Source organism: Beta vulgaris, chromosome 2 (genome assembly GCF_026745355.1).
Source record: "Beta vulgaris subsp. vulgaris cultivar EL10 chromosome 2, EL10.2, whole genome shotgun sequence".
Classification (NCBI taxonomy): domain Eukaryota; kingdom Viridiplantae; phylum Streptophyta; class Magnoliopsida; order Caryophyllales; family Amaranthaceae; genus Beta; species Beta vulgaris.
In genome coordinates this window covers 3,025,986-3,046,841 of record NC_079203.1, presented here as the reverse complement: position 1 = coordinate 3,046,841, position 20,856 = coordinate 3,025,986, and the positions used below count along the sequence as shown (strand labels likewise).

The window sequence follows — 20,856 nt, the reverse complement described above, 5'->3', positions numbered from 1 at the left end:
ACAGGGTTGTAAAAGACCTTCAAAGTCCGAGGATCCCACAGCCAAAGACAACCTGATTTGAACATAACATTACAAAGGAATGTGGAAAGTTGTAAAAGCCGCATGTGGAAATGACAGGCAATATTGCTTTAGTATCTATAGCTTGTTAAATAATAGAATATCACCACCAAATCACTCTGAAATCTGAATACTCCTAGCATTGATGCCACCAAACAAAACAGACCACAACTTAAGAATCTAAGACAGAAGAATGCCTTACAAGAAATTAAGAAACATCTCAAGTTCTTTAAAATTCACAGAAAAATCTCAAACCACTTCACAATAGCAGAAAGACGAGATCCCGAAGCTTCTATGTTAGAGAAACACACCTGTCTCACTTCCAGTATAACTTTGGGCAACACACCCTTGTGTTCACAAGACAATCTCAGCTGCAGAAGGAGGAAGCGTCACGTCAAATCAGGTGTGTTTAAAAAACAGTCACTCATTTCATTCTGATTACGGAAGCTTTATGCAACAGAGCATGACATCCATGTTACTTGAGATATTAAGCTAAATTATGAGGAATAAGACCCTACCTTCCCTTGAAAGTTGAGACAATGGCGATTGAACAAAGCATTTATGTCTGCAAAATAGCGTTAAAATTAAGATTACCATCACATGATTTGATAAATGATCAGACATCACATGCACAAAGACTATCATGTGTGCATTTTTTTGACAAAGAAAACATCAGTATATGGGAAAAAAGAACAGCTCAGAGGATCACTAGTTCCATGCACCTAAGGGAAACAATTCTTGCAACTTGGTGTGGTAATGATCCCTGAAGACTCAATCCACAGCTTCTTATATGGTGGCTTCCTTTATAGAAGCTCTAGTGGATGAGGTGGGTTCCTAATGACTGAGAAAAAGAAGCAATATGTACTTGTAAAACTTGTTGTTCTGTTACCTAAAGGCCATATTATATAGGATTATTTTTACTTGTTCCCTGAAGACTCAATCCACAGCTTCTTATATGGTGGCCTCCTTTATAGAAGCTCTACTGGATGATGTCGGTTCGTAATGACTGCGAAAAGAAGCAATATGTACCTGTAAAACTTGTTGTCTGTTACCTAAAGGCCATCCATAATTATAGTAATCCATTCTTATTACCATTACTATAGATATATATGTATAACCTTAGACTCATATGTTGATAACTACAAATGCTAGAACTTGTTATTTATTTTAAAATAGAAAATATAGTTGTTTACAAAAATCTTGTAATTAAAAGACGTAGAGGATATTTTTGAGGTAGGCCATGACTGCTTTTCTTCTTCCAGATATACGTTAAGATAGGCAAAGGAGTAAAATGTTACCCCTACTTGGATTATTGATGACAAAGCAAACTCTAAGAAGTAATCATCTTTGTTTAAATAAGGTGAATGCAGGTTAGTCCTTGAACATTCTGGGGACAATTGGAAACATCTGGAACAAGTCAAGGATAAGAAACAAGTTCTTGAATGAAATATCTTCAGAAGTTTTAAAGTTGGAACTAAATATCATAAATAATTTGAGAGCTGGAACTTTAAGCATCATCAGAAGAAGTATCACTATTGTTCCTGAGTTGACAGAAGCATTCTTGCTGTTCCTATGTTGGAAAACCAAGAATAAAGATGAAAGTTCATGAGTATGGACTCAACATGAAAATTCAGGTGAATCAATGGAAGTCATGTGTCATTTTATTTCTTCTAAGGGACCTGGAACTTGAATCTGATGGAAGTCGGAACAGAAGGAACATGGAACCTGGTGTGCATTAGGAACTAGGCGTCAATTACCATCCTAGAGTCATTACCTATTATGTACCTATATTTTAGGAGATAAATTTCAATTGATAAACAGTTATCTTTTGTACGTGTATCAGATTAGGAAGTTTATTCTAATTATATTCCATGTAATCTAAAAGGTCATTTAGAATAGGAAATCAAACATGGAATCCTAGGAAATAAATTTGCATGTTTATATGTTGACTGTCAAGAGTGGAAGTTGCAATGGAACATGGAGTTTCTTGCTAGATTTTAGAAGGCATAACTGGTCGTAGTCTTTGTTAGTGGAGCAGTTTACTCTTAAAGGAAGTCTACAATAAAGACTTTCTGACTGAACTGACATTAGAGCTCAAGGTGATGTCCTAAGTTCCATAATCTAGTCAGTTCATAATTTCATCACTTCCATAATCATTGGGTAAAGGTTTGAGGAGACTTTTACTTAGAGTTGTGGCTTGGAATTGATCCCTCGTGGTCGAGGATTATACTCCCTTGTTGGCCCTAAGAAGGTTTTCCTCCCAGAAGCTTTCTGCATTGTTTGAATTACCTGTTCATCTTAGTCTATGCCAGAAGTAATTACCATGTTCCAACAGCACTTCAACCCCCCCCCCCAACAAACCCCCTTGTAGTTTGCTCATCTGAAACAACATATAATTGGCTTAATTTTTGAACTCACATTTGTGCTAAAAGCCAAGATCCTGTTCCTATAGAATCCCTTAATGACTTCAAAGTCTTAACATTTCAAACAGCGAGGGAACTAAAACATCATGTTAGATATCTCTATTTATCTATACCAACATAAGATCTTTACTTATCTCATTTCTAAGAAAACCTCTCACCATGACACGTTATGCCATAACTACAGCTCACACCACAATCCAAGCCTTTCACAATGAAGCAACTACACTCTAGTCATCTAGTGTTAGGCACCTCAACATCCTTTCCCTCCAACTCACTTAAAAATCTTATTTCCAACTTTTACACACCTTCTTTATCCCCACAGAACTTACATCACCCCCATTATAAAATTTTACCTCCTCAATAAGCAAATACTCTTATATCTCATGTCAAAGAGGAAAGCTCATCATATCTTGACATAGAAAATTCACTCGTGTTTAAAATTCAGTGTCCACTAAAATTATCTAAATGAAAAGCACTTCCATAGACAAGGTTCCAACTCAAATTTCATAAGATGTAAAGACAAATCCAGCAATGAATGACAAGATAAATCCTGATAAACAAAAGGCATAAAACTTCAGATTATAATCTTTAATTGTACAACATTCATCAACAAGAATGCAACATCTACAAATCAATCAAATAAAGCTTCAAAAACTTCAATTCCAGCTTTATCCCTTCCCTACCCTCTTACAAGTAATGCATAGAATCTAACAAAGCATGAGTTCACTAATCTTACTAGTGTTCAACACAATAATTCTAAATATTAAGATAATAAGTCTGATGCAAGTAACTTCTAGAGTAGACTTGGATAGCTAAAGAAAACATTACCTGGATTAATATAAGAGCTTAATATAATTGTTTGTCGGTAAAACTGTGCACGTGCATCCAAATACCTAAACAAGCAAGGCAAACCCAATTGCATAATCAAATACTTGCACAACATGTATATACTGCATAAATCATACTGAAGCAAGAACTTTATACAATATTCCCACTCATTAAACTCTACGACAAAAAAAAAAATGAGAAATGCACAAGTCAATGATTGAGAGGTCACCATTGTCTGATACGCATGATGTCACCTCCATGTTGCTTATGAGGCAAAAGATTAAGATGTTCGATAACTGTATTCGCGAAGGACCAGTTCTGCGTATATTAATGAGTGTAAAGAGAGAGAAGAACAAATAAAACTAATGTCTGGAACGTGGTTATAGCAAACAGAAACACCCAACACTGCCTAACAGAGGGACATACCTGCATAGAGATTATGTCTGCGTGATCTACAACTAGAATCTGCAGGTGGAAGCAGGAAAAACAATAGTACTCCTCGTGTCGACAGGATAAAAATATTTAAGAGGTAGAGTCAGTGTACAGAGAATAATTATGAAAAATCACCTCTATTGAGGAGAGATAGTCAACATCTTTTTCCTTGTTTGCCTCGGCTTCCCCAATTTTCTGAGAAAAAAAGATTTTAGTCTTTGATTCATTACACCATTAACAAGACACACAGTATCTTAATAAAGTACAAAAGAGTAAATATAAAACACAAGGTAACCGTTAAATGTCGACCAACAATCAGAATAGTCAAAAGGATGAGACCCTTCAAGTCGTACAATCAAATAGTTAACTTTGACAACCTTCAGACATTGTTAACAGCATCATAGAGGAAATCAAAAAACTCTAAAGAGGTTTAAAGGACTCACAGAGAGCAAATATGGAGAACATAAAGTAAAAAGGAAGAAGTAACATAACATATTAGAAAGACATTACTAACTAGAAGTAAAAGGAAAGAACTAATGGTGATGATCATAATAAGATACTTATACTGGGGGTTCCAATACAAAAGGTATTGCTAGTACTCCAATAGAAGTAAAGCTTGTTTAGCACTAACTTCCGATGAAGAGTTAGGGTGTGACACGGTGAAAACACTGCACATCTCAATAGTGTCAGTGAACAGCCAATAAACTAACTTTTAGATGGCTCGAGGTAGTATTTTAAAATTTATCTTAAGCACACTCTGAAACATTCTTATTCCATTGTTTTTGGTAGTTCACTTGTTCTTTATGTTAGTTTGCATATTAATCACTAATGATAAAGCTACTTCTGTCAATCAGCTAGCCGCTAACATTCAACCACTACACCATGTAAGTATGGTAGTAGCACAATATGCATCATCATCAACAACTTTACGCCAAAGTCTCCACAAAAAGCTACTGCTGCTTAAGTAGGGGATAGTGATGGTCCTGCATAAAGTGATAGACAGACAGCATAGGTGTGTCCGGACATGGGACTATGGGAGAATAAAAAGGCACACCGCTGTTATATTAGTTATCCTAAGCGGAGAGTAGCCAAAATACCCTGTAATAACATCAGGAGTGTTTCCGTTGGACCTTTATATCAAACGCCAATAACTATCTCCAATATTCAACAAATAAGAAGCATTGTTTAAGTTACTGGCCACTTTGATTCAGCCCACTACTTTCAGAAGCACAAATAGGACTAGTACAGTAGTGACACTAAGAGAAATATGCTTACAGTAATCAAGCCAAGAGGTGACGCCACGATCATATCTGATGAATAGAAGTCACTATACAACCTTACACTCTTCCTGGCAAAGCAAAAGCAAAATTACAAATTACAAAACTAAATCAAACGTGACACGCATGCAAAAGAAAACAAAATCAAAACTTGTAGAACACCCTGTTTGAAGCTCTTAAAACGGAGATCACAAACTTTTTTATTATACTAAAAAGATCCATATTCATTTTCTGTCCTACTTCTTATTTCAAATATAGTCTTGTTGTTGAGCTCCATCTCCTAAACTTCTTTTAACTCTCATTTCTTCATCCATTAAATTCCCTTCAAAGCCCAAAATATTGCAAGCCCACAATGGCAGATGAGAGAAATAGATTATGTCTTAATGCTTCCGCAGCACATGCCAAAAGAATTTGATAATTTAGGTGATAACTTTAACCTCCTTTCATAGAGCGCGTTCACTTGTTTTCATTCAATTATTTTTAGCTCTTGAGTTGGTTTACAGAGCACACTCATGCTTCTAGGGCAGCACTTTCATTCTCCTTTCTTGGAATGTACTCCCTCTATTTTTATATAATTGTTCCACCTTTTTGGAATGTACTCCCTCTATATTTATATAATTCCACTTTGACTTTTGCGCTTGCCCATGCAAAACTTTGACCGCTAATATCTTTATTTATCAAATAGTAACAATTATGAAAAGGTGACCATATGAAAATATACATTCAGATCAACCCACCAACATCTTACATTTTACATATTAGCAAAAAGATAAGGTCAAAGTGGGTTGTATATATAGGCAAAAGTCAAAGTAGAACAAATATAAAATGGAGGGAGTTTGTCTTCCTTTTTTCATTTCAATTAATCCTTAGATTCTGAATTGGATTACAGAGAGTCTCTATGGTTTTAGTTGTGGCACTTTGTTCCTCAAGTTCGGTAGTGGCATAAATCGTGAATTTTACAAAAAAATCCAAGCCACTTTGCACATTCATGTAGTAGCAATTATATATATAAATATATACTCACTATGTTCTCTTTAGATAGTCATACTTTCCGTTTAAGTCCATTCCCAAATAATCATCCTACTTCCACTTTAGTCCCTAATTGGTTTTGTTCCCTTCTCACACTACTATACCCCACTTGTTGGACCCATATCATTTTACACTCTCTCACAACCACATTCTCTTTCCTATATAGATAAACAAAAAAAAACTCACTTTCACACTCTCACTCCTCTCTTGGATACTATTGCTACAGTAAACAGAAAGATATTTAGAGAATGGAGGGAGTATAATGTCCTACACTCTTACTAATGTATGGATATACTTGCATAATATGTATACTACTCCAACCCATCTCCTTTTGTTCTTCTCATAAAGAATGTGGAAAGAACAATCAGAGTATTATCCAACAATTAAGTCAAAAATCTGCTTTTCAAAACGGGGACGTTTCCAACAAGGGCACATAGAATCCATGACATCTACGGGCTTTCAGACTTTGTTTCATCATTTTTTAAAGTGAACATGTGGATATTCCAGGCATGACAGAGCCAAGGCTTTCTTTATCAAAGATGCTACCTATTGCAAGTTTCATCAACCAACATCCACACTTTTGCACAATAAATCAAACACTTGAGACATTAATCCAGGAACAGCAGCATGTCACGGAGCAAGACTTTCAACTCTCTTGCAATAAGAGGGAGAAAATTTTGGCTGCAATAAAAAAAATGCCACCTTATATTTATTGAGTGGGCACTGCAGTCCGCTATGCAATAGTGTACAAAAGACTCTAGCTTTTGACTTTTGCACATACCCAATATAAGTTATCAAAAGAGTACTTAGATCAGATATGTGCACGAGTCAAAGTTAACTCTTTTACAACTTCCAAGCATTGTTTCAGAGATTTGTGATTACTCTGAAGTCTGAACACTGCATATGCTTTTGTAACTTTTGCAACTGAAATTCAGAAAATGAAACTTGCAGATGCTTTATAGATCTAAGACAATTAAACATGATAATAATACCTTGTAAACTTTATCCCAACCATAAAATGATCATTATAACCAGCACCAAAAAGTGCCTGATGGTCGGAAGGTTTTGAAGGCCTCTTGAGCTTTAAGTCCTTGGCATCAACATCATCCTCGTCTTCTTCGAAGTCAGTTCCAAACTCCTTGTCAAACCGATCCATATATTCCACATTGACCTAAAAAAAAATGAAAATCAATCAGTCCACACAAATGTATAGAAAGGCTTAGATTTTGTCTCAAAATATTTATACTGAGTGAAAACGTTCCCCTACTTCACCATACATCCTCAACCTGATGTTCATCGTAGTTTTTTCGGAGAATCTGACAAATTGATCCCAACTTTTTTTCATTCTCTACAGATGGTCTAACCATTGGATAAACTGGAAATAATGCAAAATAGGATGTGTATCTTTTTTCCTTGGCATGCTGGAGGAGCATGAATATGTGCGTGAATATATATCAGTCTACAAATATTGTGCCAATAATACTGTGCCATGGACTCAGTAAATTTTGTAAAAAATTTAATATATGAGTAATAAAAAGTATAATCTGAAACCTTATGTGCCGAAGGCGTCAATTGTAAAAGCCTCTTCACAAGACGGTGAGCAATGCTTGCTAGTGGCAGCAGAATAAGCACCTAGAATAAGCATTTATGGAAAAGCAGCCGTAAGAATAAAACATAAAAGATATTAATTATGAAAGAAAATATATCAGTAAAAGGATTACGACTTGTCTTCTATGTGACGTGTCGCAAACTCAACTAATGATGCAGCAATGTAGGTAACAACATTAAGACATTATCAGTAAGTACGGTAACCCCTCTAAAGTTTAATCAGTGACCCCATCATAGTTTGAAGCCCTACTAGTGCTTATCTGTAATCACATTGTTTAACTGTATGTCAGTCGGCCCATTTACACAATGTCAGTAAATCATGCCACATAAATAGCTAATGTTGTGGTGCGTCACATATAAGAATTTGTAAAAGCCATATGATGTCCGACAAGTTTTAAAAAGCATGAGGCTCAGCAACAAATATAAGAGTGTAATATCAGACAGACTTATGAGCTTGTCAAAAACTACCAGGGTCAAAATCTTATACAATAAGCCAGTGTTCACAATTCATAACAAACCATGCTTTCAAAACAAGGCCGTATCGCATCGTATCGCCCGTATCGTAAAGGTTTTCAAATCTACTGAAACCATACTACCCGCATCGTCAAGGTGTAAAAGCAACTGCGTTTTAGGTGGATTAAGGGATATCTCATGGTGTGAGCCGATATTTGGCGGAACAACAACCGCATCATCCCCGGTCATCACCGTGACCTTTACCGTGATCGTGACCGAAACCGCATTTTCGAACTATGTATCGAACAATTCAGTTGTCAGTATTCTGTTGTTGCTAATTATACACTACTAAAACTGAAGGCATATCTTTTATCGGTATGTACCTTCGAACAATTCAGTTATGTACCAACTGCCGATCTGCAGCACCTTCTTGCTAATATAAACTCTAAGAAAATCTTGACATACAAAGGAAAATTTAACTAGAATAATACAAACTTTGGCCGCTTCTCCCAAAACAATACAACCTTTTGATTATTATCTACCAGCAACGTCCCACAATAGACTTCCCATTTCTAATTTTTGCACTATTCATGAGGAAAGAAAATCTTCCAAAAGGATTTCCAAGATAAGAAAAAACATAGTCATGTTGGATCGTGTTTGATTCGTCTCATTGAGACATAACGAAAATCAACTTTTATAATATTTACTAATATGTAATTAAAGATAATAATGATACAAAACGTAACATTGGCAAACATGAAAATGAGAAATGAGAAGTCTATTGGGGGCAGAGGGAGTAATAATACAAACTTTATACCAAAATTCCTAGAGTAGGACAAAACCGGATGCGACTGATAAACCAGGTGGACCGGGACATGTCTCACTGTTTCATTGGTTGGTTTGTTAATCTTCGGCAGAAAGAGACATGCTAATTAATAATTCAAATCATAAGTAAAACAAAAGAAGAGATGTTAATAAGACGAGAAAGCTCCAAGTCAGGCAAACCAAAAAGTTCTCATGTATAGTGGAAACTAATCTACATCAGTCATTCAGGATTTGCATTAACCTTGAGCTCCGTTCACTATCACGTTAACTATTTCCTTGTTCTTCCAGACAATAAATTAACTGAATACGAAACCAACATATCAAGTAAAGGCTAGGAAAGAAAAAACTTACTTTTGGTCGAGTGAAGCCTTGATCAAGGAAATCCTCACTATTTATGACTTCTTCCCTAGCAGTTTCCTGGTGCTTCGATAATTTAGCATCATTTTTTGTGATAAGATCCCTAGTTCTGAAGACATGATTAAGCTGGAAAAAAGAAGGTAGAAATCAGAAGAATATTAAAGAATAATGTTCTATAAGGTGGAAACAGGAGAGGATCACTAACCGAATGCATAATATACGCATCCATGATACATGAATCCTCGTCTGACCCCTTATGATAGAAGGGCTTCTTGTGATGGTGAAGTATATCTCTGTAGCTGTTGCCTAGACACACACACATAATGCAGCAAGTAAATAAATATGCAAGGTGACATTCCAGCATTCTACTAGACCAGTAATAAGAAACTATAAGCCTTTTCATTTGACCCCTTATGATAGAAGGATTTGCTGTGATGGTAAAGTATCTCTCTGTAGCTATCGCCTAGAACCAAGCACATTATACAGCAAGAAATGATTATGGAGAATAAAACTAAAGCATTCTACTACACCAGTGTTAAAAAGGTACAAGTTTCTTTCAGCATGGAAAATATTATTATAGGCATCTCAAACACCTTTTTTCAATTATAGACCCATTTCAAGCAGAGACTTGGTAACATTACTATGTCTAAGGTACTAAATCCATGGGCAGAATTGACAAAAATATCTCTAAGGTCCATTTGTTCTACACTAGTATCTAATGAAAAAAAATCATGAAAGAAAATATGAAACGAAGTATGTTAACAGAGAGACATATCTCTGAAGTTAAACCTAGAAATATGGACATTTAAGAAGCTGAATGACACGTATATTTGTCATAATTCGCAACTTAATACGATACATAACTCTAAGAACTATAGCAAAACACATAATTATACATAAAAGTGAGAGTTATTAAAAGGCACAATAACAAGACCCACATTTGGCAATTTCTGCATGGGTAAATACTGTTACAAGAAGATGGGCAGCCCCTTTGATTGCTCTCTTAAAAATATAAGATTCCAAGCCAGCAAAATGAATCTATCGTGCAAATTTAAGCTAATCAAAGAAAATATGGCCATACGGACATCTTTTCTAATATTCAGAAGTTCAGCAGCCCTCATTTGAGCCTAAATCGACAGCAGGTTCACAGATCGCATTTAGATAATACAAGGCCCTTGTCATTTCAGGCAGTAGCGGATCCATGCTTTGAATTACAGGTGCATGTACCCCCAATTAACTAAGTATATGATTCAAACAGCTCATTGACTATAAGTTCCCTAGTTGTCTAGTATATGCATTTGGAAATAGAAGGTCAGCAGTTTAAGACTTGCGCAGCCTAGATATTACTTGTACCACACTTGACAATGAAAACAACCCCCAATTTTATAAGTTTTGCTGCCATTTTATTCCCTGAATCTGCCTCTGCTTTCTGATAACATCATTGTAGTAAGAAACACGAGGTGCACAGTGCACTGAGTCAATAGGGGTCCTGGAGCCTAGGAACAAAGGTCAAGCAGTGCACCTTGGAAAAACAAAGTGCTACTTTTCAAGTAAAAGAAAAGTCATTCTGGTTCAGTTCTGGGGAAAAATAGAGAAGCTATAGATTCTTCAGAGTAAAATATCATATCAAAATTATCAGTATGTTGTGATAGACTGTGGCCGGTTTGGGTCGAACTTAGGGCTTTCGGGTAATTAATGCAAGTAATTGTAATAAATGCAAGGATTGATTGAAGAGCAATAAATGGCTGTTGAAAGTTTAATACTGAAATCAATGAACAAAAGCTTACAAGGATAACTAATGGCTTTAGGCCATAAATCTCTCAGTATGACTTAAGGCCATAACTCTCCAAAATACTCTCTCAATATTTCTGAATACCCTTCCCCTTACAAAGCTCCTTAGATTAAAAGACTACCAAAAGCTATTCTAAGTAATTCCCAACAACTAACAAAAACACCACTTGCTAATTTAGTGAAAGGACTAATCTTGTCTCTCCTTTTCCCTCTGACCGTGGCTTGGACATTGTGCAATGCTAAAAAAAGAAAACTGACTTTCACTTGTTCAAAAGGTGTTCCTTCCTCTTCCTTCTTGTATAAACTTGGACCACCCTACTGTTTTGTTGATCTATAACATATGTTCTTAACTTTACTTTTTTATTGAGATAAATGAAAAGATCAATAATTAACAGGCCCCTAGAGGCATGCTCTTACATCAAAGTGCCTCAAACCCCTGGAGGCTATCATCCTCCAGGCTTCGCACCATAGCACTTTAGGCACGCCACAGATGTGTTTTTTTACACATTGATGTCATGTTTTGAATTTACTCTTGGTCATCAAAACAAGGGAAAGTTATTCTTTTCCTGGACATTTGCGGGGAGCAGAAAGATTTTTACAGGACCCATATCACAGGAATTTTACCATTTGTATTGCTTTAATGATGTGTGATAAAAGCACCATAGTAGAACTTAAGACAGTTGATTCATCTGTCAAGATGCAAGAGCTTACTGCAGCAGAGCAACTACTCCCCCCCCCCCCCCCAACCGAAAGCAAAAAGTATACACATACATAGCCATCAAAAGTATCAACAACTACCACAATATTTCGAAGCGCTTTCTGGCAGAAAGACCTACCCCACCGACAGATAACAAACTTGAACAAAGGGGAGATGGATATGTTTGTCCATCGACTGACATTCACTTACAAAGGGAGAAAAAGAATCTTTGCTTCGAAGACTGAAATTTTTTGCCCCCAGATGTATTATAAACCTCCAACCAGTGCTTGTACAGCTTTAATTTGAGATCATAAGGAGCAGTGGAAGCAGAATCCTACAAAATTAAATAAACCATATCAAGGTCCAAATACATGCTCTACACGGTCGACAAAAATTGCCCAATTTTAAAAGCTCCTGACAGCAGTGAAAATGACACGCGTGAACAAGGGAAATTAGAAGAAGAATATGACTACATATTGTGATATTGATTAAATATGCAGCAGTCAGTGAGATTCCTACTCTAAAGTGTGACCAATGAGCTTTATAACTGTGACTGCAGCGATTGGTTTCCTTTTTCAGAAAGTGAACGACATAGAGCAGTAGTTTTTGACCTATGTAAGCACCAGCGAATTTTGGCAAAAGAAATCTCAATAAAGCATTTGAGCTGTATAAACAAAGTGTATACCAAAGAAAGGACCAGAGATCCTCTTAAGACTGCTAGAAAAAGATTTGTGTCTGAACCATGTGGCACATCTATAGAAAAAACTCCAGGAAAGATACCCAAAAAAACATTAAAATTATGCAAGGAGAAATACCCTACCACAAGGATTCACAAATAGAAAATTGTTTTGGAAATATGCTATCTTTTCCTTCTAAGATAACTTTAACTTTGCACGTTGGATAGCTCTTTGTCTATTCAACATATCTTTAAATTTTGCAAATTTTCCCATTCCTATATTTTACCAAGGCCAAGAAGCATTAACTTTTCTTCTTAACTGATGGATCTTGGCAGGTAAAAGATATTTATGTAATTTTAATGGATATATCTTAGAAGGCAACGACCTCTAAGTTTGATTGTAATGGCAACGACACCAAAATCCAGGTTAACAACCTGTTTTAACTCTTAACAAGAATTCTCTCAGAGGTTTAAACCTCAACACCAATATAATCTCATAAAACATCCTGCTTAAAAATACAACCCTAGGTCCTATATCTATAGGAAAATAAACTTGTTCCCTACAGGCCTACACCCACTCGGAAAAGGAAACTAACAAACTAATTAACTACAAATATAACATATGATTTAACTAATGAACTAAAATAGCCCACTAATTAAATATGACAACTTTGGATACCCAAGGCCCATAACTAACAAAAAAACTTAAACTAAATAAATTCCAACACATAAAGCCCACACTTTAAGAGCCATGGTAATACCGTGTGGTTCCTAGGAAAGCAATAAAGATAATTATAAGAAAGGGTTCTTAATTCACATCACTAACCATGTTATGTCATAATTAAAAACGATAACTAGTGTATGAATTTAAGCAACTCTTGCAAACCATCAACTTCAAACAACAAATTTTCAGATTGCGAAAGCCTTCTAGCCTCACAAGTGAACCTCACATACAAAAGGATAGAAAAATGATAAACAGTGATTTTAGGAAGGATGGGTTCTAGGATTTTACAGCTTAATACGCAAACAAAAGTGATACCAGATAATACAACTTCATATCCTTGAAGAGGTTTTCAGAGCACAAAAAAGCCCATAAACTGGTGTGTATTTGTTATGTGTTTTGGAATTGGGGAGACCAGTACGGAAGCAACATCCGCACAACAACCTTGCTTAATTTCATCAAACAAACTGCTTATGGTTGATCCATAGATAACAGGAGCAGAACACATGAAATTTTGTTTGTTGGGCTTGGTAGACAAGATAGAAGGATAATCTTTTAGTGTTCAGTTGTATGGCTATCTTGAGGGTGGTGTGACAAGGAGAGGAATGGTAGATTTCTCTAAACCTTATCTATCGAAAAACCCACTATGAGGTAGAGTCAATTTCTTGGCTTCAACTTGATACAAAAAAAAGGTAGAGGAAAGGTTGAGTGAGCTATTGCGTCCAGTCCACTACAATCTAAAGATCAGAAAATTTACCAATATTAAGTCTACAGCTCTATTAAAGATGGACCCACAGATCTCATGATTTCTACAGGGTTGGCTGTTCATATTTGCAGGCTTTGTTACTTTATGATATAGCCTTAGATGTTCAGCACCTTCCTCATTTTTGGACGTTTTAAACCTGAATAAAGATGACAGCTAAGCTTTTACCTTGTTTATTAGAGTCTTAAAGAGAGATCACATTTTCAGAAACTACTTCTCCATTTGCCAAAAACAAACTTCTCACATCCCTCCAATTTCAATAAAGCTGTCATTGCTGACTATTTAAATGAAAAGGCACAAATACTTGCCTAAACAAAAAAAAAGCGCGGATATACCAATAATATGAACAGACTGGTAGTACAGGAAATGAGGACACACTTCCCTCCAAAAAGTAAAGAAAACATTTTCATTTGGCCTTTTTCAGCTTAGGATTACAGAAAGCTAACTATAAGGCTCACTGAATAGTCCTCTACAGACTCATCTGTAATAAAAAAGTTTATGATATTAATGCAAACAAGTTTCGATCAGATTGAGTACTTCCCACCTTTTACCCAGCAGAAGACGAGAGTCTAGCTACAGACGTTGTGGACACTGTCATTACTTTACCTTGCGGTATAGAACTTAAAATGTGGTTCTTCTTAGCTCGGTATTTAACTAGATTGGAAATCGTCAAAGTAATGATATATTGATGAATCAAAAAAAAACCTACCGGAATGTCTACTTGATTTGCATGTGAGCAATCAAACTATACATTTTTTACACGACTATAATTATGTGCATGAAAGATGAGAAAATGCAAAAAGGTATAAGAAATGTAATTTTTAGGTCTTTATTTGCTCATCTTACAACAATGGCTGCGTCAAAGTTGGATCAGAGAGGTCCGCCCATCAGAGAACATATGAACCAGGAGTTTTCAAGATATCAAGGAAGCAAGTGCAAGTACCTCCGAAAAACGATCTCCGGTGCCCATCCATATACCACAGCTTGAGTCTAAGGCAGGCATATTCCATCTATACTTCCATTTCCGTTTCAGCAATTTTTCTATGTCATTTGGTGACAGTTTGTGTTCTATATGAATCCCAAAGCTACTGCATAAACAAATCAAAGGAAGGCATCATAAAAGGATCACAAAACAAGAAACATTGCAAAGACAAACTCATCAGAATAGCATAACTATTTGAGATGTGACACTTCATGGCAATTATTACAAATTTCTAAGTATGCTTTTCCTCTTCAGACTTCTCTAGATTAGGAGCTGAGATCATGCAAAGCCACAATCGTTGAGCTTATAAATTTCTACGGGAGATCGGTGCAGCGAAGGTCAACATACGGATGTACCACTTTGATATCATAATGCACTAGACCACAACAAAATCTTTCACAGCACAAGGGCTAGAATACTTGCAAACAAGAGAAGGAAGAAAATGACTTTCCAAGCTTCTCACTTCAACTTTAAAGAATTTATCATAAGCATACCAAATTTCCAATCATCAGCTCATGTGCACCAAGAAGCCAAGAACACAATTTCGTTAATCATGTATTCTTTAGTTAACTACAAAGCACAGGAAGCTTCAAATTCTTGGCAAGTGTCATACACAAATACTTTGCATTCACCGAGTTGTATAACCTAAACTTGCATGATAAAAAATTAATGATATGGTAAAATATTCTACACATTCCTTAAGACCAGAGAGATACAAATCGAAACAAGCTCCTCTTCGGCTCCATATTGTCTAACAATATAACTTATGTCTTCTCATTCCATATTTCCATCTTATCTGTCTGCGAAAACATTGATGCACTACTATTTATTGCCTTAGATTACAGATGGAATATTACTTATTAGATTTCAAAATTGATGCAGTAGATAACACCTCCCAGGAACTTGTGCATAACCTTAAAAGAACTAATATATTACGGACAGAGCAAATTTGAAAATAAAATAAATTAAAGGAATAAGAGACATGAAAATGGGAACGAATGATCAGGCCCAAAAAATAATACAAAAATTTGGTATATAGCACCTTTGGCTTTGGGATGAAGTAACAAGACCTTCGGCAATGTCTTCTGTTAAAAATATCTCAGCTTCAGAGACATCGTCATAATCCAATCCCACATCAGTAGCCTCATCATCACTTGATATCAGGGCATCACGCATCCCATTAGTTGTTCCAAAATTGTTATCTAAACCTAAAAGCAGAGGAACCAGAAAGTGAGAACTTGAAAACAACAAACTAGCTCAAAACACAGTACTTGATTCTTGGCTTCTTGCAACAGCAATATTACATAAGAGTTGCATGCCAAACTGGTAAATCTAAGGTCTTATAATAGCAATTCTACATTCAACCTTCACAAACTAAGCTGCTAAAGTTAAAAGCTAGAAACTTTCAAGTTTTAACTATAAAAGCATAAAAACCATAGCACACAAAAATGTTCCTTCAATAACATGAATCCCATATGGGATCTACATAACTTCGAATGACGTAAAGATGTGGGAAACAGTTGTATCTCCAGTTGTCCAACTCACCACGGCTCAACACTTGCGGCATAGAAGATAAAACCCTGTCCAGAATCGAAAAAAGAGCCTAAATGCAATAAACATTGTCCAACTTGAAAGCCCGTGTCACGTTCTTCTCCCTTCTAACATGTAAACGATGTAATAGAAGAAAAAAAACCGTTCTAACGCGGTGAGTCAGCGTTACGTAAGGACATCGCGACGAGAAGGCCACTTAGTTTTAAAAGGCGCGAGGCGCACCCAGGCAGAAGGCACTCGAATCGAATGGAGGCGCAACGCACTCAAAGCGAATAGCGAGGCGCACCTTGGTGCCAAAAACCTTCTAAATAAATTATAGAACATAATTATACTAAAACAACATGATAATTACATTAAAGATGCACAAAAGAACATGCCAATTGTAAATTATTTAACGGTTTTTTTCACCAAATACCCCCGACAGATCACGAAATTCACCATATACCCTCAATGTTTCAAATATTCACCATATACCCTTGAGTTTACAAAACTGTGCACCATGTACCCTTTTTGCTAACGGACGTTAACTCACCATTAGCTTTATTTACGATTTTGCCACTATTATCCCTTGACCCTAACTCTAACCCCTAACCCTAACCCTAATTCCTAATTAACCTAATCCCTAAACACTAACCCTAATTAACCCAGCCCTAACAAGTTACCCTCCCCCAGCCCCACCCCAGCCCCGCAACCACCATGACCGCCGCCAGCCCACCCCCACCCCCGCCCCCTCCCCTTCTATTTCTGACACCCAGTATGATTGAAATGCTACGCTGAGTCACTAATGTTCACATGACTACTTCTGGTTGTCCCGGCCACTCCAATATTCTCTTTTTTTTTTTTATCAATTAAAAAAAGAAGTAAAGAGCACACTAACACAAAGGAGGTCCAGCAAACTAATGTCCACCTACGAGTACACCGAAATAACCATCATCTTGACTGACAAAGGCCATAGTTCAACGAGATCAGTGTAGGTCTGCGATTTATGATAATCCGTTTGTCTCCTAGCTATGTCTTACGCCTTTATCACCTAGCCTTAACAAGCATGTAAACACTAGCCTCCATCTGTTATTCGGTTCACACATCTCCCACTTCAATTAACAAAACTGTAATCCACTATCCACCACAAAGCTTATATCTCTGCTATTCCACTAAATGGCATTTTACTCTCCGATTTGCTATTAAAACAACATTAGCACAATAAGGATCATAGTCAGCGAGATGCCAAGGTCTTAGAAAGTCCAAATGTACACAGTTCTGTTCCTTAACTAGCTGAGAGAGAAGTAGAGATATTGTTTCCCAAAAGCCCCATCATCCACCACCCAAAGTAAGTTCTTTTGTCATCAACATGAACCATTAGATAGCAGACAAAACATCATGCATTGATGAAAATTCACTAAATGACAGGTTGAAGACAAAAAAAAAATTACCTTTAATATCATCTTTGTCGCCATCCTTGTAATCACTCTGTTCTTCAGAATCAGTTCCATTTTCGATGCATCTTTCTCTACATAAAGTTGAAGCATTCACATATCAGCAAGACATCCACCTTTCCTAATAAGCATCAAAGAGACAAGTTGGTCTTGAAGCACCCCCCCCCCCTTCTTGCTCCACCCTTCTCCATAAGTAAAGAAGTTGTAAGGTGATTTCAAGACGGCATCTTAAAGGTAGAGGTTTAACCAAAAAAAAAAAAAATTGATTGGAAAAGAAATAAAGGTGATAATCAAAAAAATACGACATTGCAGTTGCTGCAATTAAATACAAAACCTTAATATGTACAAGTGCTCAAGTAAAAAGATGGTGTTGGCTCCTTTGTTTTTAAAAGGGTGAGGCACAACAAGGTGTAAAGGGTCCCTCAAGCCTAGGCACAAGGCGAAGGTGCACGTACCCTGTAGGCAAGAGATATCTTTATTTATTTATCTTACTCTATTTGTTTTATTTTATTGTTTTCTATATTATGTGGTAGGAAAATTTTAATTGGTAAAAAGAAAGCCCAAAATTCTGTTAGAAGTTTAAGCAGGGGTAAGAAAAATACAAATGAAAAAAAATGACTATAAAAAAGGCAAAGCATGAAGAGCAAATTATAGTGACAGCAAAAAAGTTACAGTGCTAGCTGAATGTTTGGCGAAAAGTGGATAAACCAAAGGGCAGTAGCCACAGTGCTGACTCAGCAACAAAGTAATCTCCCATGTGGTAGGACTGTAGGAGCAAATACTTGATGATCATCAATATTAGTTCACAAAAGAATAAAATAGTAGCACCTAAATGGCTTAGTGTGATAGTAAATGAAACACGTAATAGAATATGAGAAGTGGTGGAGACCAACTTTTAACTTTAATGCAATAGATGATCATATAAAAGGCACTATTAAACGGATCAACATATCCTTCCTCATGTGATAGTCATGTCTAGCATGTAAAGAGAGATTATATAAATAAATAAAAAAAAACAACAAAAGAAGAGAAGAGAGGGAGAACAAAGAAGAAAGTCAGCTGATCTCGAAAAGGACGAGCAGTGACATCCACCAAGGAATGTTGACCAGTGGTGAACATTAGCCGAAAGATTTTCTCACGGTTCAAGTGGCCGGCGCACTCCAATTTTAACTAAATCGCAAATTTAAAGTCTTAACCAAATTAAGGATTTTGATTTACAACCCAAATTGAAGCCTTAATTATTATAGCCTGGCAAGACATAATATGTAAAATAATTGTTCATATTGTTTTTTTAACTCAGATTTGCTCCTCAATCCCTTCTGTCTTCAAAGCTTGCTACAGCTGCATTGCGCGCTGTCGAGGCGATTAGAAGCACGCACACCCTCACAAGTCATCGGAATATGTGCCTGAATCTTAGGATGTGATTTAGTCTATGCCTCCCTCCTCGGCCCTCACCCATAAAAAAAAGTTGCCTCTCCAACTATGGGAGAACAACGTCAACAACCCCCATCCGAGAAATAAAACAAAAAAAAAGGCCATGGAAGACTGACAGAGTTGGTCAGTTGAATAATCGACATAGAACAAGGAAGCAAACCAAAGAACAACAACAAAATCATACATTTATCCACCCAATATCCTCTCAATTGTCAGCTACTCAGATTAGTAAATGCTAAAAAGGAAAATTTTCAGCTCTAGGAAGCAGAAACTACGAAGAACGGTCAATCAAAACTGAAGCATAGAGTAACAGCTTTCTGTGATATGTATAATGATAAATACAGAAAGCGAACTGCGGGCCACAAAAAGAACCAAAACAAACTACCTTTTTTGGTTCCCATCTGCACGCAGGTTGCTACCACTATCCAGTTTGTTAAGTAAACTATCATAAACAGAAGGCTCACTATAAAGCTCTAATTCTTCCTCCTCCTCTTCCTCCTCTTCTTCATCGTATTCATCTCCTTCCTCCACATCCTCATCATCTTCAGAAGAAACTGTAGTCTTCCCATGCTTCTTGTATATATCATCTAATTCAAACAGGCAACACAAGCTGTAAGCGACATGCAATACTCAAAGGACAGAAAATTGGAATAATATCTCATTATAGAGACAGAGATGTTAGAGACAGTTTGAGCAATGGTTGAAACATGCACTTGGTTCCTATTCATGGAAATTATACCTCAGCAAGCCAAAAAACAATCAGGTTCTTCATTTATCTGTATGAAAAGAAGATAGAAAAAGAATACAAGCCCAATTCTAACCTAGGGAACCAGTGTGCTTGTCTACAGCATCCTCGTATTCTGTTCGACGACCCTTCTTACCATTCTTACTAATAGTCCTGCACTTGGCAAGCGTTCTGGGACCTCTAAAACCTGGTAAAACAAAATTTTCAAGCTCACATTAGATGATGGATAAAATACATTTTGAGTTTTAATATGATGTCTTCTACGGTAATCTATGCATTAATGAATTCCGACGGTGAGAGAAGTTTTATGTGTTTAAAACTCGTTTCTTAGTGGTTTGAAACCCATTTCGTTCCACCCCTATAATAAGAAATTTAAAGTAAATAAAACGGTTTCGAACCCCAAAATGATATTAAAATACATAAAACATCTCTTTATCAGAATATAATACTTCCTCTGTTTCAATTTAGTTGTGACACTTTCTATTTTAAGAAGTTTCAATTTAGTTGTGACACTTTTGTTTTGGATAATAACTTCTCTTTATCTCTCTTCTATCACATGGGACCCTTTTATTTTCTTTCTCTATCTCTCTCCTCTCCAAAAATTGTATAAGAGTCCGTGATTTTAAAGTATCACAACTAATTTGAAACGGAGGAAGTAGTAAAAAGATAACGGCAGCGTTGAGACACTTTTGGGACCACATGGGCATTGTGTAGAGTTTAGAAAAAGGGGAGGATACAACATAGATATATAATAACAATAGGGGCATGTCATAG

General features: G+C 36.3%; 1 protein-coding gene across 3 annotated transcripts in view; it reads right to left on the bottom strand.

Moving 5' to 3' along the window:
* Window positions 1–20,856, bottom strand: part of LOC104887676 (protein NUCLEOLAR FACTOR 1) — a 32,311-nt gene that overhangs the window by 8,646 nt on the left and 2,809 nt on the right. For all 3 annotated transcript variants that reach the window (XR_007270901.2, XR_007270902.2, XM_010672374.4), the window contains exons 3-19: window positions 20,159–20,269; window positions 19,723–19,924; window positions 17,901–17,977; window positions 15,962–16,127; window positions 14,881–15,025; window positions 11,988–12,111; window positions 9,495–9,595; window positions 9,284–9,415; window positions 7,598–7,678; window positions 7,039–7,217; window positions 5,016–5,088; window positions 3,876–3,935; window positions 3,735–3,773; window positions 3,538–3,626; window positions 3,309–3,373; window positions 576–622; window positions 369–428 (exon numbers count right to left, since the gene is read on the bottom strand). Coding sequence is in view for 1 of the 3 variants with exons in the window: in XM_010672374.4 (XP_010670676.1) it covers window positions 369–428; window positions 576–622; window positions 3,309–3,373; window positions 3,538–3,626; window positions 3,735–3,773; window positions 3,876–3,935; window positions 5,016–5,088; window positions 7,039–7,217; window positions 7,598–7,678; window positions 9,284–9,415; window positions 9,495–9,595; window positions 11,988–12,111; window positions 14,881–15,025; window positions 15,962–16,127; window positions 17,901–17,977; window positions 19,723–19,924; window positions 20,159–20,269 (1,751 nt within the window). In the remaining 2 variants the exon portion in view is untranslated. The remainder of the gene's footprint in view (window positions 1–368; window positions 429–575; window positions 623–3,308; window positions 3,374–3,537; window positions 3,627–3,734; window positions 3,774–3,875; window positions 3,936–5,015; window positions 5,089–7,038; window positions 7,218–7,597; window positions 7,679–9,283; window positions 9,416–9,494; window positions 9,596–11,987; window positions 12,112–14,880; window positions 15,026–15,961; window positions 16,128–17,900; window positions 17,978–19,722; window positions 19,925–20,158; window positions 20,270–20,856) is intronic.